The sequence below is a fragment of the Pyrgilauda ruficollis genome, unplaced genomic scaffold, assembly GCF_017590135.1.
Source record: "Pyrgilauda ruficollis isolate IOZ18807 unplaced genomic scaffold, ASM1759013v1 scaffold161, whole genome shotgun sequence".
Taxonomy (NCBI): Eukaryota; Metazoa; Chordata; class Aves; order Passeriformes; family Passeridae; genus Pyrgilauda; species Pyrgilauda ruficollis.
The window spans coordinates 1,030,592-1,055,575 of record NW_024514876.1 but is presented as its reverse complement, the minus strand read 5'-3'; the positions used below and the strand labels follow the sequence as shown (position 1 = coordinate 1,055,575).

Genomic DNA, 24,984 nt, shown 5'->3' with positions numbered 1-24,984 from the left:
AAAAACCCTGTGCAGCTGAAGTGTCAAGGGAAGGAGAAAACCAGTGAACTGGAGAGAATTTCAGCCTACTGACTCTCTCAGTTCCAGAATCCATGAAAAATATTGCATATTTCTGTGATTCAGGAGGCAAATACAATTTTCATGGCTCTGTGCAAATAGGTACACACTGACTGTACACTGTAAAAGATATGTGCAACCACACTGTATTGCACGTGTTCATATCTGTGTAGACTTTTTGCTAGCTTTAAAAGAAATTCTTGTGGTTCTGGGGATCTCATTTGTGTCACACCGCAAATCAGAAGAAAAAACTCACTTTTTTCCCCAGGGTAAAATTGCACTCATAAAGCCAGGAGGTGCCTGGGCAGGGGCACAGCTGCAGCTTCTTGTTTGGGGACTGCTCTGGAATATCATCCTTTCAGTGCATCCCAGCAATCCCATGGCATCCCCACTCTCAGGATTTGTACAAGCTATGGCCTGCTTGGAACCCAAAATACCCTCCCAGCATCAAGATCTGTGTCAGGAAAGCAGATACCAAAAAAGCAAAATAAAGGAAACAGGCCGAAAATCCATCTCCATACTCCCCTGGAGGAAGTCAGGCACTGTTGTTAACGTTCATTGCACAAATACTGCAGCAGAAATTTCCAGGTGGTTTTCAGGTGATGCCCTACATGTCTGTTATTGTTCTGGATTTTTTTGTCTTTAGCAAAAAAAGGACAATGAATGACCAAAGACTAACACCTATAATTTGTAGCAAAATTTGGTTTTATATATAAACAAGACACGATTTGCATTTGGATAGAGATTTAAATGAATTAAAGCTAAAAATTAAAAAGCACAATGCTGCAACATCTGGTCCCTTGTTGAAGACCTCTCTAAGTTTGCACAATTTGTACTTTTTTGTCTTTTTTTTTTTTTCCTAAACAGTATTTTTCCTTCTTTTATAAACCAGAAAAACTAAACTACAGATAAATTTTCCCTACCTTGAGCTAATGCTGCAGATAGGGTTGACAAAGCTGTACGGCGCAATCAAACATACTTACATCTTAGCTCACTGTACAGGTACACAAAGATCTTCTACAAGTTATTTTCAATAAAGCTGTACAAAAGAATACATTTTACAAGCCTAGTTGCTCCCCAGCTCAGGAGCCCCGGAGGAGCGGCAGGGCAGGGACAGGCAGCGGGCTCCGTGCGGATCTGCCTGCTTGTCACTAGAGGCCACCACCGGCCTTCGGAACGGAGCTGCCTGCGGCCCGCCCCGTGCTGAGCGCCGCGGGAGAGTCCGTGCGGGACTGGAGCGAGAGAATAAAACTTACGGATTACATAAGAAAATGTCTCATGTTATCCACTTTCCTGGCCCGATATCCACAGGAGATTTAGTTGTATCGCTCTTGTGGCCGAACGTTTAGAGGAATATTTTTCTTCGGAGGAGCAGCCATAATTCAGTGCTGTTTGTATGGAGTGGGTTTGGAAGCAATGGCAGGAAGAATGGACTGTCTTTCTAAATTCTGACATGTGAGTCTTTGAGGACAGGGAGTGTTCATGATCCTTTTGAAATACACCCTTTTATATGACTGATGCTTGAGTATCTCAATTTTTAAGCAGTGATAGGCTGTAGACATTAAAGAGAAGGTTTATTTCGTTGTGTTTTCCAGGTTTTTGTTCTCTACAGTAACAGAGGCTACATTCTCAGAATGTCTTGAAACCACCTCTTCTGAGATTAACCTGGAAGCAGAGCCTGGGTGCTGGAATGGCTTTCAAAAATTACTCATTTTTCTCATTAATAGGACATAAGAATATGTTCTCTTTCCTGCACGGGTAACTTTATGATCACAATTTCTGTCTGCTTGCAGCAGCGTTACAGATTTCCTGCTTTGAATTTGTTCTGGCAAGAGTCACTCCCAGTTTTTTGTCTGATGCATTTGATCTTTTATTTTCTCATAGATTGTTTCGGGGCTGCAGAGCTGAGCCAAAGCTGGTACTTCTCTAAAGGCAGCACACCTTTAACTTCTGTTCTAAGGAAGACCTGTAGTTTGTAGCTACTTCATCATGTTTGTTTCTCCATTTCCCTGCCTGCTCCAGCTAATTATGCCTCTTAATTGAAACACATTTTTCCAAATTATATTCTTCATTTTTTGTTGCTTTCTATAGAGTCTAATTACAGCCTGTCACATCGACTCTTTTGGACTTGTCCTTAGGACATTGGAAAGCCAAAAAATTTGCCCCCGAAGTCTATATAGTTATTGAAAGTGTCTTTACCACAGCTGGTGTTATGATTTTATGCCTTTAAGCTTCTGATGCATATTCAGACATTCAAAAAGCAAATTAACATGTCCAGAAGAAGCAGCCCTGCACCTGCCTCACCATTAGGTCATGTCTCACACTGGGAGCTCCTGCCACAGGGACACTCCAAACTGTCCAACATTGGCACTTCTGTTTCATGGAATATTTTTGCAGACAATTGGTTTGTGCCAGTCCTAGGCCAGGGGCTCAAGTAGGTAATTTCCATATAGTCACACAATTAAGGATATCATAAAAGTAGAGCTTGGAAAAATAAAAATTTTTACAGAGGGAGGAATGGTGAGGAAACAACAGATGGTAAAACTTAAGTTGGGATTTCATCAAGCCAAACATTCAGGTAGAGTCAATAATTAAGATGCTTTTGTGGTATAATGCAGGACATGGGGGGACAGGGGATGCAGCCTCTCCAACATTATTCTTTCCTTACTTCCCTGTTTATAGATTCGTTCTTTTTCTAAATGATTCATACACAGGAACAGGCATCTCTTAGCAAAACTTTAGAAACCTTTATAGGTCAGGGTGTGGACATTGTGAAATGTTTTACCGGCTCTTCTACCTATTCTCTCTGCTTCAATAATCCATAGAACCTGTGGGTTTAGCAGTGCTACAAAGGCAAGATTTCTTTTCTTCTCTTTCTGAAATGACTTTGTTAATTTTGCATCCGCATTAACCAGGAAGGCAGAAAGCAAAAATTTTCTTTGTACAGATGTTGATAAATAAGGCTGAACCCCAGCAGTGTGGGGCCAGCTCCCCAGAAGAATGTGTGATTAATAGCACAAACCATGACTGCATTACCTCATCGCACACTTCTTCCAGGGGATCAACACTTCACCTACCAAAGCTGCCTATTGTAATACACCTTAATAAGTTTTAACATTTCTACAAGTGAAATGAGCTGTGACTCATGCCCAGGCTGGAGTGCAGTCAAGGCTCTTGGAAATCATGCTGAGGATTATTCCGTGCAGGACTGCCTTAAATGGCAGGTGAAACTGCAAGGAGCCAGCTGTGAACGCTGATGGTTTCAGCCTCCTTTTATAGGCTGAGTTCCTGTATCTTGTTGGTTTGCAGAAGTATTGTTGCATCATTCACTTAGACTGAGAAATGCTGTTCTGTCCTGCTCATGTTTCTTTGCTATCCTTTTCCATTTATGGGAAGTAGAATTTATTCACTTGGTGGGTGTTTTTTTTAATAATACTTCTTATTTTTCTGATTGCAGTTTCTTTGTGGCTGGGCCTGTCACTTTCTTGGTGTAGAAATGGCACTTCTTTGTGTACAGAATACTGAAGGAGAACAAATATGAGCTGGCAGAGTTCAATCAGTTTCAATACAATGAATTAACAAAGTAATTTTTCAAGCCATACATCATCACAGTCCTGAATATTTCCTTCCCTTCAAGCCACTGCTCTGAAATCAGAAGCAGCATTACCTGTGCTCTTAAAGTCTCCCAAATACTACAAAGCTGCCAGAGCTGCCAGCACAGGGTTCTGTACAGGACTCATTTCAGTCAGGCTGTTGGCACAGGTGCATTGAAGAACACCATCAGAGCCTGTGCAGGGTCCTGACCAGCCATAAACACTTGGAATGAATGAAGGGCATTATCTCTTCTGAGCCATCAGACACTGACAGGATTGCTGTGAGTGGGGAATGGCTCTTCAGGAAGTTGTATTATCTAATAGCTGGGTTAAGTAGAAGCTGTGAAATGATGGATTCTAATTTAGTGGCTCTCAGTGACTTTCTTTGCAGCCTTGAGCGAGTTGTGTCATCTCTTTTTCCAATTTCTCAGGCAATAAAATGGGAATGATAATACTGGCCCCATTCATTATCTCCCTGACTTCATCTCTCAGCGTGGTGTGAGAATGTGATGTTAACAGAGTATGCAAGTGGTAAATATTAGCATCATTATTTATTATTTAGGGTGCAGACCCACCCTAAATACATTTAGGAATGCATAGCTTATCTACCAGAGCACAAATTCAGAGGTAATGAGTAACCACCAGATATAAGGCAACGTCTGGTGACACATTGTCACAATCTGTTCAGCAGAAAGGAGATCTGCAGTTCTACAGAGCATCCTGAAGCTGTCAAAGATTCTCCAGAAACAAGCAATTTATTCCAGAAACAAACAGAATGTGGTGTAACACCTATTTGTATGTTTAAAGACTCATAGCTTTACTCCACTTAGTAAAAGACACTTGAATGGCTGTGTTGGAGCCATCAGTGCACGATGGTGTCAGTAATGGGGTGAGCTGTGAGGATGGTGCTGTGAGCTGTACTGCTGTGACCTGCACAGAGAGCAGCAGCACAGGTGTAAGAGAAGGTTAAAATCATCAGAGTGGTGGAGTGGTATGGGAATTCTGCTGCCTCTCAGCAGAGAACAGGAATTCTGCTGCCTCTTAGCAGGAATTCTGCTGCCTCTTAGCAGGAATTCTGCTGCCTTTTCTCCAGCACCTCTTGGACCACAGCTGAGTGTGACACAGGGCACAGGGAGCATATCTCACCTCTGCATGAGGGGACACCAGGGCAGAGTAAAGCCAGAGCATCGCTTAGGAATGTGAAATAAAGACAGGCGTGTTCCATAAGGCACTTCAATTACCTGTTTTTCCTTCTTCTTTCTTTCTTTCTTGTAGTTCAGCACAATAACCCAGCACAAAGCACATACTTTCCTTTGATGTAGAAATAAGGGGCTACTTAGTAGTTTTTATAATTATTTGTGTCACAGCGATGTGACCCTGCTATGTAAATCTGATAAATGAACATATCTTTAAATAACACAGAAAATTGTTCAAGAAGACCTGGGCACGTTTTGTCCAGATGCTGCAAACACCAGGTCTGGCTTGTTAGATCTGGTAAGCCATAAGGAAGGACACTCTTAATTAGCCAGGAGTTACTAATCCTGTATTACAAGTTTTACCCAGTTTAAAGAAACCATTAGGTAATCCATCCAATGCTTTTGGGATCTCTTTGTGCAACAAGGGTGGAGAGTTGGGGTGCGGGGGGCAAAGGGGGATCAGGATCTGGTTGGAACATGCCAGTAGCAGAACATTGTACCACAGAAGTGGACTTTGTTCAGTTTAATCTGCATTTCCTTTGAGATTTCCCCTTTGTGAGCCCTGTTTCAAAGCAAGGCACGTAACAGGAGCCCTTTTGTGACAGTCCGTGGTGTGTGGGGATGACGGGACATGATGACAATGTCACTCATGAATGCGAGACTGCCCTGGACACGCAGACTTTGGAATGCAAATCCCTGACACGCTCATTATGTTCCATTTGGTCTCTCTTCCTTCTGCCTTACACTCTTCCTCATCTAAACATCCTAATGGTATTTCTCTTTTGCTTGCCCAGATTTTATCTTTGCATAGCTCTATTGCTGTCAGGGTCTGCTGCTGACTTGGGCATTGGGCTGAGCTGAGAAAGGGAGGAAGCCTGAGCTTGGCTAAGGCTGACAGTTCTCTCTGGTGTTAGCATGCACTGTAAACACCAGTCTGGCCTGACTGCAGAACCTTTTGACAGAGACAGTGAACATTAATTTGAGACCAAATAACTGAAATGGTTTTTTGAATTACCTAGGACATCAAGAAAGGATGAGTGTCTGGATAAATACTTAAAGACTCTGAGGGAAAGTGTGTAAAGACAGTGCTAGAAAATTTCTCTCAAACTGAAGAATAAAGAAATGTTTCTGGGGGACTATTTTTAGTAAAGTGGCTTTGCAACACTCCTACTCATAACGCTGTTCCAAATGGTGACTGATAAGCTGTGTATAGGGAAGTTGAATAGTTTTGCTCATGTAAATGTTACCTGTAACTTGTGTCTCCTCTTTTCTTTTTTGTGTTCTTCTTGTATTGTCCTTCCTGAAACAATGAGGCTTTGGCTGTCCTGAGCCATGTCAGTGGCACTGCCACAGTGGACTGAGCATATGTAAAGGAAAGCAAAATCAGATATTCCAAGGACCGGAACAAATAATGCACAAACATTTATTGGCTGCAGTGAGGTATATGATGAGAGGCATAAGACCAGGAAAAAAGTTGAGAGATTATTCCCCTTAAATTATAGCTAATTTGCAGAGTGATAACGGAATCCCAGATGGATATTCCTGCCCTGGGGAGATGTGCACAATACATCTGCCACTAACTCAGCCAGTCACTTTAATTCAACAGCTTTTTTCCAGCATTTTGGTGACTAAAAGCTCTTTAAACTACCAATGTCAGCTATACCCAGCTCTGTGTGGCACTTTGCAGATCATTTGAGAAGCGCGTTCACTACAGGATCCCTGTTTGACACACGGGAGCCAGCCCATGGCACACTGTTCCAGAGGGGCTGTGGGAGCTGCTGCTGGGAAAGCTGCTGGTTTGGCAGAGCTTTCCTTCAGGCTTGTGGGGGGAGCTCGTTGATGGTGGAGGACACCACCTCCCCGTTCACGCTGTCGTGGACAATCGCTTTGAGCTTTCGGTTGCTCAGCCCAGAGTGTTCTGAAAGAAAGGAAAGTTTAATTAGCCAAGGAGCAATGCTGAGACAAGGTGATGCAGGGAAAGCCTCATTTACAGTCATTTACCTGCTGCCTCCTTTTTTCTACATGTTTTCCTTAAAGTCAATATTTATTATTGCTCTGTGTGAAATGTGCTGCCAGAAAGTCACCCTGGGTCTGGTCCAGGTCAGGGCAAATGAATAACACAGGGAGAGCCCAGCCAATGCAAATCCAGCAGATTATCCTGGATGTCTGCAGGTCATGCCCATGCCAGCATACAAGTTTCCAGACATGCAGATTTTCGGTTTGCTCTCAAGCCCTAACGCTGTTTTAGTCACCCAGTGGAGTCTCCTTGCCTCCTCATGTCCCAGGAAAGCTTTAGTCTGGAGCTGAGCTGTGGCCACTGTGTGACTGACAGGGCTGGGGCTCAGGCAGCCCAGTGGGCTCTGCAGTGAGCCCTTCACAGCAGCCAGGAGCTGCTGAAATGCTTCTCAAAGGTCTGTGTGAGCCTGCTATGCTCACCTTCCACAGTTCACTCAGGTGAGGATGAAATTGCCCTGAGTGAAATTTGATTGGAAATGACAGTAATTAAGAGTCACTACAGAGAACAAAGTAAGGAATTTTTACCTTCAGTTTCAGATTTTCTTGCTGTCCTGTGAAGATAATGAAATAGAAAATAATGTTACACTAATTTAATAAAGTTATTTGTCCCCTTCTCACTGTTTCTAAGGAGACCTCATCCCACTATAATTTTTTTTTTTTAAAAAGAAGGAAAAAGAATGATGCTTTTATACCATGTGAGCTTTCCCTTTTGTAGATAATCTCACTGGAAACATCCCTGGGCACATTCACTATTGCTCCCAGGGACAGGTGCATTGGTTGTGTGTATTTGGAGTTGCTCAGGTTGATCCCAATTTGGTTTCTGATAAATACCCTCACACTTGGGGCCACTCTGTCCTGCCTGCCTGAGAGTTGCAGTTCTAAAGGCTGCTGATCTTCCTTTTTTGACTTCATACAAATCAGATGAGAGAATAAAAATGAGGCCAGCATTCTCCTATGCTGAGATGGCCATACTGTGGGAGTGGAGAATTTTATTCTTTTTTAATAAAAAGTTATATTAATTTAGTTAATCCAAATTACATGGGTACCAGTGTCTCTGTACTCTAAGTGGCTCCAGCTTTTTATTATGATCCATCACATTAAAATACCAACCCTTGATGTAGTATGGGACTCACAAGCTTTGATTAAGCATAAACAAACAAACAAATAAATAATCCAAATATGAGAACTCTTCATCTGTTCCAGTCAGGGCAGCTCTGCCTTACCCGTCAGCATTCCCTTCCAGCAGCAGGCGGTATGTGGAAATTTCCTTTTCCAGGCGTGTTTTGATCCCAAGAAGAACCTTATATTGGTTATTTTGCTGCTTCATGTCGTGACGAACCTGGCTCAGCTCCTCCTCACACCTGGAGATGATCTGCTGCATGTTTTGGAGTGCAGCAGCGTAATAATTCCGAGTGTCAGCCAAGGTGTCTTCCAGCATGTGTTTCTGATGGGGCAGATAATACCAAGACCATGATTATTATTTACTGTGGTAGATACAACACAGAAATACCAGCAAATTTGGTCTCTAGCTAGAAGATTGCAAAATTAAGGCTGTGGTAATTTAAACACTTATGCATTTGCATAACTATTCTTGTGAAGGCAGCAGAACCACAGAGCTGTGCCGTGTGTGCATGAAAGGCAAAACTGAGTCATTTACCCCTGCCATATCCGTTCTGCTCAAAGCTCTGCTCCTGACACTGCTGTCTGTCCTGTCCGTTCTGCATGAACTGTCCAGAATTGCTCCAAGGTCTCCAGGTCTCTGGGATGTGAGCTTTAACTTGTATAAGAGCTATGTAATATTTGCGAAAGCTCCCCACCAATATTTTTCACAGTTTGTGTAATTCATGCTTGATAACAGGGCTGGTAAATATGAACTTTGCATTCTTTGTGTTGCTGTCTGTCTTCTGGACACATTTTCTTTCTAGACTTGGAGTCAGCTATCCCTTCTTCTTCTTCTCCTCATATTTTGTTGAAAGAAGAGACATACATTTTTCACTTCCTGGTGATGGTTGCTGAATCTATTTTGCATATTTTGGCAAAGTTGAACATGATCTGAATTCCACTTTCCCTCATACTTTAACAACTGCAACAAAGTTATGCTAGGCTGTGGATTTAAATGGAGAATTGGTCCATGACAACTTCTGAGAACATATGGAGTGAGTGAGCAGCCCGAGATGTCTGCAGCAGATACCTTACTAATCTGTGCCTGCAGCTCGATGTCCAGGGACTGCAAAGTTCTCCTTAGCTCCTTGATCTCGTTCTCGTTGCGCTGGATCTGCTCGGGGTTCGGGGTTGCTGCCAGGGACATTGCTGCACTCTGGAGCAGAGGCAAGAGAAAAGCTCAGACTCTGGTCAGGCAGCTGCAGCCACAGGGGGCTTGGAAATGAGCAGGGACTGGCTGTTACCTGTTCTTTGTACCAGTTGTCCAGGCTTTGACGGTTCTTTTCAATTATGGCCTCATAATCTTCTCTTATTTCTGCCAGAATCTTGCCTAAGTCTGCAGGAGGGGCCGCGTTTACTTTTACATTGACTTTGAAGTCTTGTGAGGAGCGATTGGCTTCCATGTCCTGTTCACATGTCAGAGGGAACAAGAAAACTCGGTTATGGAAGTAGAAAGTTTTCAGAGAGCCACAGAATCCCAGAGAGGTTTGGGGGGGTAATTGTTATATATACATTAACATTATTTGAAAAATTTATACATTGATAATACTGTGATGTATTATCATTAAACCAATGACATAGTTGCTTCTGGGGCAGAACTCAATAAAAACATGCAAGAAGATCTTTTCATGGAATGTTTCTGCAAGAAATGGACTCAGTGAAGAAGCACTGACATTTTTTATTTATTTATCTCTTAGAAACCTAAATCCTTGATGAAAATCTAACAGTAATTTCATCTTTCTTACCCTTTATGTTAATATTTATGGAACTATAACTAAGTTTACAGGAGAGTAATGTAAAAGTTCTATGTAATTGTTAAAGGAATAATTGGATTAAAGCATATAATTACTGTGTAAACAACATAATTACAGGACCAGTTGGGCAGGTAGGGTAACATTCCTTTCTGTGTAGCACAACCTTCTGTGCCTGGTACCATTTTCAAAGCACCCAGGCAAAGGAGCCTTTTGGGGTATGACATCATGGAATGCAGATCAGCTGGACACAGGGATGGCTCTGCTGGTCCCCTGTGTCCAAGAACTCTCCTGGGCTGGAAGGGGGTCAGCCAAAGGCAGCTGCACCTACCACTGTGCACCCTCTGTGTTTTATTCTCTGCTTTAAAAACCCACAGACACTGAGCAGGATGTTTGGTCCGGTGTTGGGTAATAACTGCAAACAACACCAGATCAAGCGAAACCAGCATGTTTCAAGCAGTGAAATTATAAATGTGGGAATAACAGAGAGCACTGAGTATAGCTTTGCAGAATTCAGAGTAGTGTGGCTTTTGAGAATTATCTAATTACTGTGCTTAGGATTATGCAAGAATGAGTAATTTTGCCTGACTTCACCAACCATTCTTTTTAATTTTGATCCTTCAAGAATTTGAGATGTGTTTTGCTCAGGTCATCCTGTTCTGGGTTACCCTGCTTGAGTTTAGGGGGGTGGACAAGGGGGCCTAAAGAGATCCCTTCCACCCTTCAACCCTTCCATGCTTATGTGAGTATGGGAAATGATATATTCAGAACTGAGGAAAAAGTCTGTGATGACTAAAACCCGGCAGCACTCTGTGTATTTATATCTAAGTCTTTCTGAGAACATTTCTGTCCAATATGTCAGTTATTATTAGCTGTGTATGACAGATGGGTGGGAGAGACTCCAGCAATCTGTTCTCTCTGAAACCCCAGTGTAATTGGTAAAGCAGACACAGGCTTTCTGCTTCACCTGACTCTCACTGGTGCCTCAGAAACAGGATTAGGTCCTGAATCATCAATCCCACTTACAGATTGTGGGTCTTACTCAGTTAATTACATGGTAGTAAAGATTTGTGCAATAAGATTTTACCAGGTGGAACTTTTTCTACCTCCTCATGGTCTTTCCTCCTGAGGATGTGCTCTTCTCTCAAGCCTTCAATTTCCATTTCCAGATCTGTGGTAATAATGGTCATGCCGTCGAGCTCCTTCCGCAGGTTCTCCACATCCAGCTGCACTCCCTGCCTGCGACACTTCTCGGCCTCGTATCTTTATGAGGAAAGAGAAGACACAACGTGCATGTTGAGAACTGCCCCATTCAGGCTCTTGTACAAGGAGAAGACTGGCTTAGTCTATGTAGGAAACTAGAGAGGACAAACAAAGAAACCAATTCTGTTTCTAAATATGTTATTTAAATATTTTTGGATAGTCTTAACAATAAAATGAGTTTTATTAGTTTGGCATTTCACTTTCCTCTCTCTCTCGTAACTTCTCTATGGTAGGAAATAAAATTTCTTTTTTTCACTTCCCTTTCTGCATGTTAACATTCACCCAATTGTGGAAGCCTTGAGAATACAATTCTCTGAAAACACTATCAGCAAGCACTGACTGCTTTAGTGTTTCCAAAATGGTAACTTTTGAGTCCTGCAGAAAAACAAGAAAAATGTGATGGAAGCCAGTTACTGACATTCCTCTAATCTCTTGCAGTGTCTGTAGTGAGCCAAAGGAAGGGAGATGCTGCTGTGTCTTCCCTTGGGCATGGGAAGCAATTTCACACCTCAGCATCTCTCCCTTACTCTGTGTTTTGTGGGCTCTATTGGTGCTTCTCCATTCACCCAATAAACTCAGTCTGAGTCCTGTCCCTCAAAGTAGTTCCACTGGTTCCTTTTGTGACACCACTGACTGATAATGAAAGGCTGGCAGTGCTCAGGGTATCTGAGTTTGTCATAATACTATCAAAAGCTGAAAATTTTTTTATAGCTGATCACCAACTGCTCAAAATAAGACAAATCTTCCTGATTCCTAAGAAGTCTTACTTACAGAAGTGTCAGATCCTTTCCTTTGGAAAGACCTGCCTGAAAGTGTTCTGTACAAACATTTTGTCTTTTCAGTTGATCTGAGAAGTCTCTTTCAATGTACTGAAAATCAGACTGCTGGGAGCCAGTGATGCACCAGCTCAGTCACTGTGCTCAACTCACGGGACTCCAAAGCAGAAGCCACACAAGGACAGGTGTTCCCTGCAGAGCTGGACAGAAGAAGTGATAAATCCAGGAAATAGATTTGGGCTGGACTGGGAAGTACAGTACTTAGAGGGGATAATTTGTAATCCCAGATGACAGTTTTAAGTGCCTTTTGTCACAAGTATTAAGTGCCTGCTGTCAAACCTGCTCGTCAGGACCTGCACTAAGTATCATAAACAGGGTGACTCAAGGTTCTTCAGCAATCATTTGTGGGTTTTACATGCTTTTGGGTTTTTTTCCTCTGTTCTACATTGTTTTTATTCTTCCAGTATCAACAGAAAACCTCAGTAAAATAGCTTCCCTATTGGATTAGCAAGAAAAAGTAATGTTTAGTTAATCCTCTTTCAAATCTAATGAGGAAACCAAAGAAGAGCTTACTTGAGCCTGAAGTCTTCAGTTGCCATGTTAGCGTTATCAATTTGTAAAAGGATGCTGGCATTGGTGATCTTGCTATCCTCAATCTGGAAAACAGAGAATCCAACAGGAAAGTTGGTGTTGCCATGGGATGACAGTAAATAATCTGTGCTGGTTTAGCCTCTTTGCTGCTCAAAGGAAGCATCTAAATAGTGGAATTCCCATGCTAAGAAGACCATAAGAATAAAAGCATTTCAGTTTCCTATGCACCTAGGTGTTTTACAATTTTTGTCTGTAATCTTACTTTTCTCTTTTTCTTACTTTTTTTGAGGGTATGAACCAGGAAACATCATCTTATTCCTGACCAGGAATGATATGAATTTCATTACACAAATTTCATGGTCCCTTACAGAGTAACAGTCACTGCCTTCCTCTGGTTTTGAGACCGGATTCTGATCCTGTTCAGCGTGGCTAACAAAGCTGCCTTGGGCATCTTTAGGGCAAATTTCAGTAAGAACCATTAAGCTCTGTCTGAGCACAATCAAAATACTGGAGTTAATGTTATGCTACAAGTAGCCTGTGCATGAACACCCTGCTGAGCTGGTGATGGTGGCAGCAACTCACTGGGAGGACCCTCAACTCACCACAGGCTGGAGTTGCATGCACAATACCACTGGCATCTGATTGTTGTGGTCCATTCAGTTATGCACCTATAGCTGCTCTGAATCGACCAGCAGCATGCAGTGATTGATTCAGGTGTCTGATTTTGCTTTGGGATTTGAAAATTGCTCTAAAAGGTGCAGGCTGAAGCACGATCTCATTTCTTTGGTGCACTCAGCACTCACTGGAAAGGCTCATGTGTCCCTGATAACATAGAATAGCTTTTAACTATAGATCTGAATGTGAAAAGTTCAGTATTCCGTGCCAAATCTTTGAAAGAACTCCAGCAGGAACTCACACATAATTATCAGGAAATCAAAAATGCAGGACACTGTGTCCTTTTCTAACACAGAAGAAAGAGAAGTGTGGTTGCCATCCCACCAGCTACCTTCCCTCAGCATCCACAGAGCAAACCAAGGGGCACTGTGGCCCTACAGACGTCATTTACAGAGCTCTCAACACCTTGGAGTAAATTTCCCACACCTCAATGAATCACAAAGAAACAAGGAAATGACAAAATTCTCCTCAAGTGTCAAAGGTTCACCTCGGTAGTGAAGAAGAAGGTGCTGTGGAATGTTTAACTAATCTGCTAACAGACTGTGCATTCCTGTGCAATTATCTGCACCTCGGATACTGCCCTGGGACACCATCAAGGCCAGCTCAAGAACTACAACAGTGCCCTGAATGCGTGGCTGCCTGGAATTTGGTGACAAAGAAGAGGCAATTTTTGAATCCAGCCTTGTAGAATGAACAAAGCAACGAGAAAAAAACATGAGTTCTTCAGCTTTGTGCCATGTACAGAACTGCTGTGGGACTCTGTGCAATCTGAGCACTGCTCAGTGCTTTGCCCACTGCTGTGTGGATCTCACATGTGCCAGTTACCTCTTAACAGTCACTTGGAATTCCTTACTGCATCCATCATGAACGTGGCTGTGTTTCCAGTACCAGTCTGCAAACTGTCAGCTTCATTAAGAATTCCCACTTAATGTTATTGTATAGGAAATACACTCCAATTCCTTATCAAAATAGGGATTTTTCCAAGAAGCCTTCCTGCACTGACTTTACCTCTCCTGTCTCATGTCCTTTGTCCCATCTCCTGGAATGCTCCGTAGATCACTTTGCTTATTTAGCAGCACAAGGTGTTTGAGTGAGACAGTGACCTGAAGAACAGGTGATATTTCATTGTGTATCTGGGCTAGGATGGAGTCAGGCTGGAGCAAGGCTTTTCCCAAAACTTGTTGCTCCATCAGGCATTCATCCTGAATTCAGGTATCCAGGAGAGTGTGGTTAAAAATGTAGAACCCAAATGATTATATGCCTCCAAGTTCAGACAGGCAGCATATCATAGACATTCTGGATTATTGGATATAGGACCCTAAATTTAGTCTGAATTTTATTTTAGGTGCTAAATTAGTTTCACCCTTTAAATTAACATTTAATTAATTTAATTATGATTAATAATTAGATGCTATATTTTCACTCATTTTACAGGCAGACATGCTGGTAATTGCAATGTTTTATAGAGAAAGTAAAAATCCCGTGTTCAATCACTGAATTGTCACCTGTAAATGATCCTTTCCTGGCCTTTCATTCCACATCCAGGACAGCCACCAGCCTCCAGGTGTCTGTGGCCAGGGACAGCTGTTTAAGGGGTGAGTGTTAAAAATAAGCTTTTTGGGTACAACCTACTCAAAAGTGAGGGCATCATAGTTTTATGCTTACTGTCTTCCTAAATCTTTCTGATGTACTAATTCCAAATCAACCTGAACACATATATGTTCTTGATGAACAAGTTTTTATTTCTCTTTCTGTTAAAAAGGAAAGTGCCCAAGTGCCAGGTCTGGGGATGGTGACCTTTCTTTATCCTTAAAACAGAAATGGGTGATGACAGTTCTGGCTCTCCATACACAGGCTGTGGTCCGAGCACCTCACCTACTGCCTGGAGGCAACACTTTTAGCTGTGAGCGTGGAGTTTGATTAAGTCCTTGGCCCCAGTCAGCAAAGATGTGAATTAATACAATTTCCAAGCCTTTTTAAAAAGAATTTCTCAGGATCTTGAGAATGCCAAGTAATTGTATTATAAAAAGTTGAGAGCAAACGACAACATTGAAGAAGAGCTTTGGGTTTTGCCCCATATGGGTATGTAAAGTTAATTACTCTGATTAGTCACACAGATGGTTACAGTGCTAAGGATGTTCATTATGAATACAGATTAATATTATGCTTAAATTTGAAGACACGTGAGTTTGGGAGATTGAAAGAGTTACTGTTGAACATTAATATTAACTACTGGCAGGAACCAGAAATTCTCCTTTTAATTATAGTGAAAACATCCACAAGGAATTTGTCACTGCTATTTTCTTAATTACAATGAAGTATTTTTCCATCTGATTACATAAGCTCATTGGTCCCAAAACTCCTGTAGTTTCATTGTCTGCTACCGCAGGAATCAAAGAGCTGGAATGCCCCAGTCTGTCTGGAGACAGCAGCAGAGAGGGGCAGGCTCTGCACTCCTCCTGCTTTGTAATTTGCTCAAGACTTGTGCAGTCAAAAAGACCAAGTTCTGCCAGCTGCAGTTACTCAAACCCCAGTTTCAGTACAGAAAGGAACACTTGGCAGCACACTTGGATCCCTTTATTCTGCCAGTCTCTGCAGAATCCCCCTCGCCCCCTTCCAGCCTTTCTTGTGCCCACAAAGAATGTTTATGCCCAGGTCCTGGAACTACCTTCCTGAGGATTTCTAACATTTCAAAGGTTTTATTTAACTTCTTTAAAGGAAAGCCATCAGCATAAAGGAGAACCCCGATTCCTTAGAAGAGCACAGAATGACACAGTCCCAGCTCTGACTTACCTGTCTTTGCATGTCAGTGACGTTTTGCTCGTACTGGTTGAAGTCATGCCTCTTTCCATGAGACTTTGTCCTGTGCCACTCTAGGATGCAGCTCTCCAGCTGAGCGTTGGCTGCTTCTAAGGCACGGACCTTGTCCAGGTAGGCAGCCAAGCGCTCATTCAGGTTCTGCATAGTCTGTTTCTCATTCCCACCCAGGAAGATGCTTTCCCCATAGTGCTCGCTGAAGCCTCCCCAGGCTGCCCCTCCTGCAGCCAGCCAGAAGGGTCTGGCAGAGGAGAAGGAGGGATGTGTGCTGCTGGCACCACCATCTGCACTTGATGCTCTGTAAGAAGTTCCTTGCTGGGCCAAACCACACCCTGAACTACCCCTGAGGGACCCAGAAAAAAACTGGAAAGGGCCTTGGCTGGTGCTCATGCTTAGCTCTGTGTGAATCGAACCCCAGGTTTGGCTGCCTAGCACTGAGCAGCCTCTTCACCTTCCCTGAGCAGCTTTATGCCTTTTCCTGTGGGAGTTTCCCTTCGATGAATGACTACAGCAACAAGATTGTGTCATCACGAAACGTGCTTCCTCTTGGTCAATTCTGAAGCATTTATGAGCCTGCACGCTGTTGTTGTTTGGAATCAGCTACATACCGGGTTGCTTTCCTTTCGCTTGTTTGGGTTTTTTTTTTTTTTCTTTTTCTTTTCATATGATAATAGTGAGGTGTGGCCAAAATCCGTAGGTGTGGAGCAGGATCAGCTCTGCCTCAGACTTCTCTCTAACCCGGTAGTTAGTATGTTATGTTTTCCTCTCATGAAGAGAATAAATGGGAAGCCAGGGCAGGGATGGGGCTATGCAGATACTTTCTGTGGTAATTCTCAGGCTGTAGAATTACAGCAGCCCGTGGATCCTCAGACCTGTGGATTCTCAAGTGCAGTGTGTCCTATCAGCTGTCAAACGGCTTAGCGACCAAACAGCTTCAGCCTGTGGGAGATGTGAGGCTTTCATGAAGTCATCCAGCTTCTAAACCAAAAAAACCCTCCAGTCCAGAGTCAGTAATGTCCAGCTGTTCCCTTCAGCTGCCCATTTCCAGGGGAAATACATGAGAATTAGGTACTTTTATACTGATTTTCACATGATTTGAGGTGCAGTCCTGTTTCAGTGGTCTTGTCTCAACAGGCAGCAGTGCAAAGATTTCTTGCTGTTCCCAGCATAAATACTATTAAGATATTTATTTTAGCTATAAAACATATTTACACTATGAGTTTGTAACAGCACTCAAAAGATTCAAATGATTATTTAAAACTACCAGCCCTAAAAATTGACCTGGCAATCATGCAGGAATAGTCTTTCTCAAAAGTCTCAGTAACTTTCTGCCAAACTGTATCATCCAACAGGGAAAGGTGCAGTGTGGCTCTTGCAGATTCTCCTATTCCTCGTGCTGGTAAGGGGTGTAGATTGGGGAGTGGTCCCGTGGCAACTGCTGGGTGTAGTGGGTTTGCTTTGTCTTGTTCTAGTCCATGACTGAGGGATGAGATCGAGGAGGAAGATTTGGGAAGAGGCATGAAGTGGGTGGGCACAGGCTGTCCCAGAAATGCTGCAGCTGGTTTCCTTACCTAGGTGAAGGCCAACCCCCTTCTGCCCTGGCCCTGCTGCTCATCCTGGTGAGGTCAGGGAGACTGCATGAAGCAGAGTTCAGCTGTCCTGGGACAAACAGGAAGGGATGTGTTTTGCCCTGTTTGCTTCATTTGGAAGGCTGCAGCAATCAGGAATTGTTCCCTGGTACCTCCCGGCCTCATTCCTGACTGAGCAGGATTCGGGCTCCTCCTTGTGGCTCGGGCTTGGCTCTGCTCAGCACCTGATCCTTTCCTTTTCCCCAGCTCCCTTTATACTTTACCCTCTTTCTTCCTCAGACTCTTACTTCTGTAGAAATCCTGTCATTTCTAACTATTTGGGGAAAGAAATCACTGAAAATTGGATTTTCCAGTGAGCACAAATATTCTGGTTACAGCCACTATCCATAGCTGCAGTCTGGGGTCAGCCCTGCTGCAGGGGAGGGGGATGAGCTTGAAGCATCAGACAAAAACTGAGGCCCTAACTTGAAAAAAACCCCAAATTATAAAAGCACTGATGACATCCTGCAGATCTCACAGAGATCAATTTCAGATTGAATTTTCAGTTTAGCAAGCTGGTGTCTGTGACCTATCACACCAAGATGGAATTACACAGGGATGTACAGAATAGAATGTGAAATAAAATGAATCCTCTGTTTCACCTGAAATTACTCCATGGCATTCCCACCCTGCCTGGCAATGAGGCTGGCAATGTGGGAGACCACAGAGCCTCACTCCTGAGAATATAATGGGATTAGCACATCATGAAAACCAGAATAGTATTTTCTCTTGCAATTAATCCAAAGTACAGGTGATCTGGGACATGGGAAGTGCTTCCCCTGAGGCTCAGCCTTTCCAAACTGGAAAAGATGCCACACAGTTTTGATCCACACATGTTGAGGATCGATGAAAAACACCAAACAACTTACTTCAAAATCTGGTATGACTCTTTGTCAGGCTGCAGTGCTGAATTTGGGTTTAGTCACCTCTTTAATCCAGAACAGAGAATGGAAGTGACACCCGGAGTAAGGAAATAAACTGTTGTCAGCAGATGGCACCCTTGGATGGGGACTGCTCTGCTCCCTGGGAGATGGGTGCTGCTCTGCAGTCCCGCCTTGCTTCATCTGGGAATTGTGGGTGTTGTACTGAATTAGAACGTGGGCAGCAAACTGAGCTGAATTTCGAGGCTGCAGTTTAAATACAGGCAGATTATTCTGACAGGTACGTTGTACAGGTCAATGTCCTGCAACAATCACTGACTGATTCAGCTCCTCCATCTGGAATACAAATGGATGGAGAGCTGCCTGTGAATGTAGGAATTCCCTCTCCTGCTGTTTGAGTGATACAAGCAACAGTCACCTAGGTTTAGGATCAGGAAAAAATATCATTTATGCAGTTCAGTTTTCCTCTATAGTGGATTGTGATGTTGCTTTGCTGCAGTTTGCCAGAACCTCTTCTGAACTCCTTCCAGTGGGAATGCCAAGGGGATGTGCATTTCTTACCAGCAGCACCCATGATCTCATGGCCAAACAGTGTATATTTCCTTTTCTTAAATGTCAGAAAATAGAAGACACACAAATAGTGTCTCTAAGAAGCTTGGAAGGAAAATAAAATATGTAATTCTAGAAATTATATAGTTTTTGCAGGTACTATAATGTGGATTGAATGTCCAGTGATGGGTCTAAGGATGCCTTTTTCAAACATGTTATGTGAGTAAAGTACAGTGCTTAGGTAACTGCTTTGTGTGCTTCTGGGATTCACCAGGCTCTTAAAATTTTATCAGCATCTCTTCAGTTCCATTTGTGGGGGATTTGTAGCTGGGAGAAGGTGATGGGGCTGAAACCACAGGCACAGCAGTGACATGGGCCAGGGATGTTCTTCCTGATGGATGAAAACCAAAACAGTTGCAGCAAACTCTGAGCAATTTGTTTCACCTGGACTGTGCCTGCTGCTCTTAGGAGCTGAAGGAATTTGCTTGGTGCTGCAGGCAGTGTAGGAGCACAAATATATGCAGTTTTTTCAGAGATGCATTTTATTTGTGCATGAATTGTAACCTTGTTGTGCCCTTGGAATTGAGAACAAAGATCTTAAGGATTTTTTTTATGCTATCTTCTCTGTTTTTCACTGATACCAGCTCCAGATGGCTGGCAGACTCTAATGGCACTTTATCTGTCCATTCATCACCATCTTTATTATTATTTTTAAGGTTATTATTGTTATTGCTGTTGTTATTCCCAGAGTATCCCCTGGTTGGGTTCCAGCAGCCCATGCTGGGAGGGCCTGTGGGCTGTGTGTGACACAGTGGCTTCAAAAAACACCATTAGACTGGATTTATTTGCAGAAGCAGAACAGAAACTTTATTGTTAGGACACAATAGAGCACCAGCAGAAAACAGGCTTTGGCATCTCTGACCCAGCGAGCCAATGCTCGTGTACAAAGGCAGAGCAAATCTAAGGAAAGACATTCTTGGATACATTCTCGTGATTTGGGGAAGTGAAAGGCTATTTATCTCAGCATTAGTGTGGAGGCTGCACTGGGTCCACGTGGAGATTTGGTATTTCTTTATGGGTATCTCCTGTCACGGGTAGAAACGGGTTTTCCATCATCGTCCGTGCCAGAGCGACCTCTTGTAGCGCTCCCAAATGCTGTTGTAGGAGGAATAAAAAAATCAAATAAGGAACAATAAAACCACTAAGGCACTGCCAAGACCCTGAGGAGCTGAACCATGAGGTTGTGTTTGTTTGTTTCCTCACAAGATCTTTCACATATCAAAGGCAGAACTGCCTTTACATCTTATCTACTTTCACTCCTGGTCCTCATCCAGAAAACCTTAGGAGTGCACATCAGATATGGATTTGGAAGCATGTTGTATGTTATGTGAATCAGCAGAGGAATGAATCTTTGGGAGATCTGGGTACCCATGAGCAGTTCATGCACTCATTTTGGAAATCTACTGCATTCAAAAATGCACACAAAATAAAGTATTATATTTTTGTCTCTACGTGATACAGAACATGCTCATTGTGGGGAGAATGGAATCTGTGCTAGTAAGAAGAAATCCAAGGCTAAAAGGTTTATTTAATCCTATTTTGCCTGTTCATTTCAGCCCCTCATTAAATAAAAATGTTTCTTACCGTCCTTGGGGTTCAGTCCTGACAACCTGTAGGAAAAAAATATTTGATTAATGACCATTCCTGACATTGTCCCCTGAAACCATTGAACCATTTAGGAATTTGTGTGGACAGCCAGGATTTCACACAGCTGCTCTCAGTGGCTGGTTCTGAGGTGTGTTGTTACTAGAGGTGGTGTTAAGGTGCTTTCAGCTTTGAAATCCACCCCTATGTACTTGAAAGGGAATGGGAACAGTGGTCAGACCAGTTCCTTGTCCTGAGGTGTCTCCTTATACTGCTCCTCTCCTCAAAATGCCTCTTCTAGATAGTATATAAGCTGATTCCTCCTCCTTAGAAATCAAAAGTAATTCCATGTATAGATCAGATATGAGAAGTGGGCATGAAAATGCAGATTTTACTGAAGTAAGCTGGAGTCTGTTCCAGGCTCTTTTCTTGCTGGGGATACTGGTGTATGAGGATGAGTATTTATTTTCACCTCTGTGCACAAACAGAAAAAAACAGGAGCTAAAGAAATACTGGGAGCAGGTTTTTATAGGTTGCCTCAGGCTGCAGGCTCTAATTCCAGTGCAACCAGAGGATTAAGTGAAACATACATATGAGGGCTGGTGCCTTTTCTAATTCATCACGGTCAAAATAGTGGCATTTATATTTTCCAATCCTCCACACCACCGATGTGCAGATTTAGCTGGAGTTATGGCAGTGCCAGGGACTTTGCCAGTGCTCCAAAGGCTGCGTGTGCAGGGAGCGTGACTGAGCACCCCGGAGTCATCCTGGCAGCCACAGAGCGCTGTTACCCTTATCTGCTCATCAGGACAGGGACAGGGTGACATACTGTGCATCCTGGCCCTCCAGCAGCTGGCGGTACGTGGCGATCTCCTGCTCCAGGCGACTCTTGATGTCCATGAGCATTTTGTACTCCTGGTTCTGGCGCTCCATGTCGCAGCGCAGCTCGCTCAGCTGCTCCTCCACGCTGGTGATGAGGGCCTGGATCTGAGCCAGCTGCGCGCAGTACCGGCCTTCCGTGTCCCGCAGGTTGGCCTCCAGCCCAGCTTTCTAAAGTGCAGGAATGTCAGAACAGGTTAGAAGGAAGTTTGTCCCACGGAGGGGGAGTCGAGGAGAGGTGAGACAGCGAGGGAGGAAGGGGACAGTGTGAGGCAGTGCTGTACCATGCTGAGCTGCGACTGGAGCTCGATCTCCAGGCTCTGCAGGTTGCGGCGCAGTTCCGTGATCTCTGACTTGCTGGTCTGTATCTGCTGGGTGTGGGTGGCAACTTCACGGTTCAGCTCCTCAGTCTGGAAGGAAAAACAACTGTAAAATCACATACAAATGTATAAAAAATCAATCATTTTGAGGGAGATAAGGACCAACCAGGGCGGTAATGCTGAGGCAACGCTGTGCTGTTCATTGGTGTGACCATACCTGAGTGAAGAACCAGGCCTCAGCATCTTTACGGTTCTTCTCAGCCAGAGCTTCATACTGTTCCCTCATCTCAGCAAGAACTCTGGTCAGGTCAATGCCAGGAGCTGCATCCATTTCCACATTGACTGTTCCACTCAGCTGGTTCGAGTACTCTTTCATTTCCTGCATGGACAGCAGACAGAGGACACAAGAAGATCAGGCTCTTTCCTCTCACACTGCTCCTGCCCCCAGCAATGCCTGCTGTGGTGCACAGTACCTGTGCTATCAAGTATCACAGATGGAACTCATATAAAACATTTATCACATTTTCTTTCTCATTGCAACAGCTTCTCTACCCCTGTGTACTCACACAGGACACACCTATTTACATGTAACTTACATGTATGTTTCATTTACAAGAGATAAATTCCAAACGGGAGTGATCTCCCTGCACTGCCAGGATTCTCACCTCTTCATGGTTCTTCTTCAGATAAGCCAGCTCCTCCTTCAGGTTCTCAATCTGCATCTCCAGGTCGGCTCTGGACAGGGTCAGCTCATCCAGGACGCGGCGCAGGCCGTTGATGTCGGACTCCACGCTCTGGCGCAGGAACAGCTCGTTCTCATACCTGCAGTTCAAAAAAGAAACAAGCATTGGAACACGTCCGAGTTTGTTTACAGCAGAGCTATAAAATGATAACATGTAGGAGGAACAGTGGACTGTAGGTGAAAACATACAGATTTAGAGGTGTAAAAGCAATAAAGCTGTTTTTTTTTCCAATATCCAACTATGGTATAAGGAAGCACAGACAATGCTGTTCCTGAGGAGGACATGACATTTCACCTTGCACAACCTAATACTGATTATCAGCATCAATAGAAACATTGTCACACAGAACAGGAGTTTTGCAGTGTCCTCCCAGATTTGTGTAGGAAAGCACAGGTGGGGCAGGGCTGCCGAGGACACAGGGGGGAAAATAAAAACCTGCAGGTGCATTGCTGCAGGGAAGGCAGCTGCACATGGACCTTTATCATCTGATGTGCTGCTGAGCCTGGGAGCTGGAAAAGCCTCACCTTACTCTAAATTTCAGACTCCAGCAGAGAAATGCTGAAGCCCCACAGCAATCTCTTCCTGCCACTCAGTTCCATCTAAGTGAAAATCTCACCTATTCCTGCCTTCTTTCCCCTGATTCAGGCTATTAAAAATATTTGAGTATCACAAAGAAATGAAGACACGGGCTGTAATTGATCATGAAAACAGCTCAGTGATCTGAATGCTGTGTTCTGTCAGGCTTATATTCTGAATTGGTCCTTTCTCAATGGATTCTGCTTGCCAGGATGGTTTGTGTCTGAAGTTACTAAATAAAAAACTGCTTTGAGAGAGTGAAGACAAGTAGAGTGGAGACAAATGAGCTCCAGGTGAACTTACTTCAGTCTAAAGTCATCAGCAGCCAGCCTGGCATTGTCAATCTCCAAAATGACCCGGGAATTGTCAATGGTAGCAGCAAGGATCTGGCAATTAGAAACATGGAGAAAAATTCCTGTGAATAATGGTAAAATATCTGATCCACATTTCATGAGCAAATCAGAGGGCTGTGATACTCTGTGCAACATGGATTAGAACCATAATAGGGACATGTGTTTGTACAACACCTGATCTTATCTGTAGCCAGGTGAATTATCTTTCCAGCCTTTGAGGCCTACTTGTCACATTCTTTACTATTTGATTCCTGAATAAATATATTGATAATTCTAAACACATTTTGCTAACTTTTACAGCTCAACAAACATCACATTGTCAGGATAAGATACTTGGTATTTAAACTGAGAAGAGACTACTCTGTTCTGCTAGAATGCTCAGGACATCAATGAATTTGGGATGAGGAATTCACTACTTCTTTTGTAATTATTTTAAAGACATGGAACATGCAGTTCCATAATTCTCTTGCCTTCTTATAACTCCTCTACACATGAATGTCATACCTTGTCTCGAAGATCTTCGATTATCTTGTAATAATTGCTGTAGTCACGGGCGGGGCTGGTGGGAGCTTGTTTCTGGTACCAGTCTCGGATTTTCACTTCTAAATCCGAATTGGCCTCTTCCAGGGCTCGTACTTTGTCCAGGTACGAAGCCAGCCGGTCATTCAGGTTCTGCATGGTTATCTTCTCATTGCCAGAGAGGAGGCCATCGCCGCCACCAAAGCCACCACCAAGGTCAAATCCTCCACCAAAGCCAGCGCCGCCTCCAAAGCCAGAGCCCCCTCCAAAGCCAGAGCCCCCTCCAAAGCAGGAGCCCCCTCCAAAACCGGAGCCTCCTCCAAAGCCGGAGCCCCCTCCAAAGCCACAGACTGCCCCCCCTCCAAAGCCTCCTCCATAGCCACCTCCAATGCCACAGCCTCCTCCTGAAGAGGAGACGTACCTGGCCGAGGAGATGGAGACGCCGCGGCCGCCGGAGCCGCCGTGGATGCTCGGGGCCCGGTAGGTGCCTCCGGTGCGCACCGAGGACAGGCGAGAGCTGCTGCCCCCAAAGCCACCCCCGTAGGTGGAGGAAGAGCTCATGTAGGAAGTGGCCATGGCTGAAGCAAGAGAATGAGCAAAGGTCACTTATGCACCCTGGCAAGAGAAGACAGCCTGTTCCTTCACTGCCCTGGTGCCTCTTTTATATGCTCATGAGCGGGTGTTGGAGACAAACCCCACTGCAGCCCTCCCTCCAAAATTCTCCTCCCTAGAGGTGAGGCCAACTGTGATGACATTCCTGACAAGCAGTGCTGGCAGCACATCGCAGGGGCTTGGGGTTTCTTTTTTTAATTAAACAAAAGGCATGAATCAGATGATGTTTTTTCTTCAGGCTATAGTTCTGAAACTTGGAGTTTACTTCTCTGACATTTAAGAATGGAAAAACAAAGTGAGTTCAGCCCCACCCACTCGCCTATTTGCAATGCTTGCCATGGCTACCTTCAGAAAATCAACTTTTTCTAAAAATGAGGCTTAAGT

The 24,984-nt window shown here is 43.8% G+C and overlaps 1 protein-coding gene across 2 annotated transcripts; it reads right to left on the bottom strand.

Annotated features, from left to right (window-relative positions):
• Nucleotides 1–6,660: 6,660 nt before the first annotated feature.
• Nucleotides 6,661–24,564, bottom strand: LOC121351039 (keratin, type I cytoskeletal 15-like). Of its 2 annotated transcripts, XM_041462875.1 has the most exons (14): nt 23,974–24,564; nt 23,420–23,502; nt 22,463–22,619; nt 22,015–22,176; nt 21,762–21,887; nt 21,428–21,648; nt 15,873–16,287; nt 12,387–12,469; nt 10,881–11,037; nt 9,268–9,429; nt 9,054–9,179; nt 8,086–8,306; nt 7,388–7,413; nt 6,661–6,764 (listed from the first exon to the last, which is right to left on the bottom strand). In XM_041462875.1, the coding sequence occupies exons 1-14, from the start codon at nt 24,562–24,564 to the stop codon at nt 6,661–6,663; spliced, it is 2,634 nt and encodes an 877-aa protein (XP_041318809.1). The 2 variants fall into 2 exon arrangements, with proteins under 2 accessions (XP_041318809.1, XP_041318810.1); XM_041462876.1 differs by lacking the exons at nt 6,661–6,764; nt 7,388–7,413; nt 8,086–8,306; ... (3 more) ...; nt 12,387–12,469; nt 15,873–16,287 and adding exons at nt 19,990–20,109; nt 20,599–20,624.
• Between the last annotated feature and the right edge of the window lie 420 nt (nt 24,565–24,984).

Bases quoted from the DNA above. Each gene is read 5' to 3' on its own strand.
- LOC121351039 (XM_041462875.1), bottom strand. From the start codon at position 24,564: ATGGCCACTTCCTACATGAGCTCTTCCTCCACCTACGGGGGTGGCTTT. The intron at 16,288-21,427 runs GTATGTCACCCT...CACAGAGCTAAG, and splicing joins CTGGAGGGCCAGGATGCACA to CATGAGCACCAGCCAAGGCC. The intron at 8,307-9,053 runs GTATCTGCTGCA...CTGCCCCATCAG, and splicing joins TGCAGGCACAGATTAGTAAG to AAACACATGCTGGAAGACAC.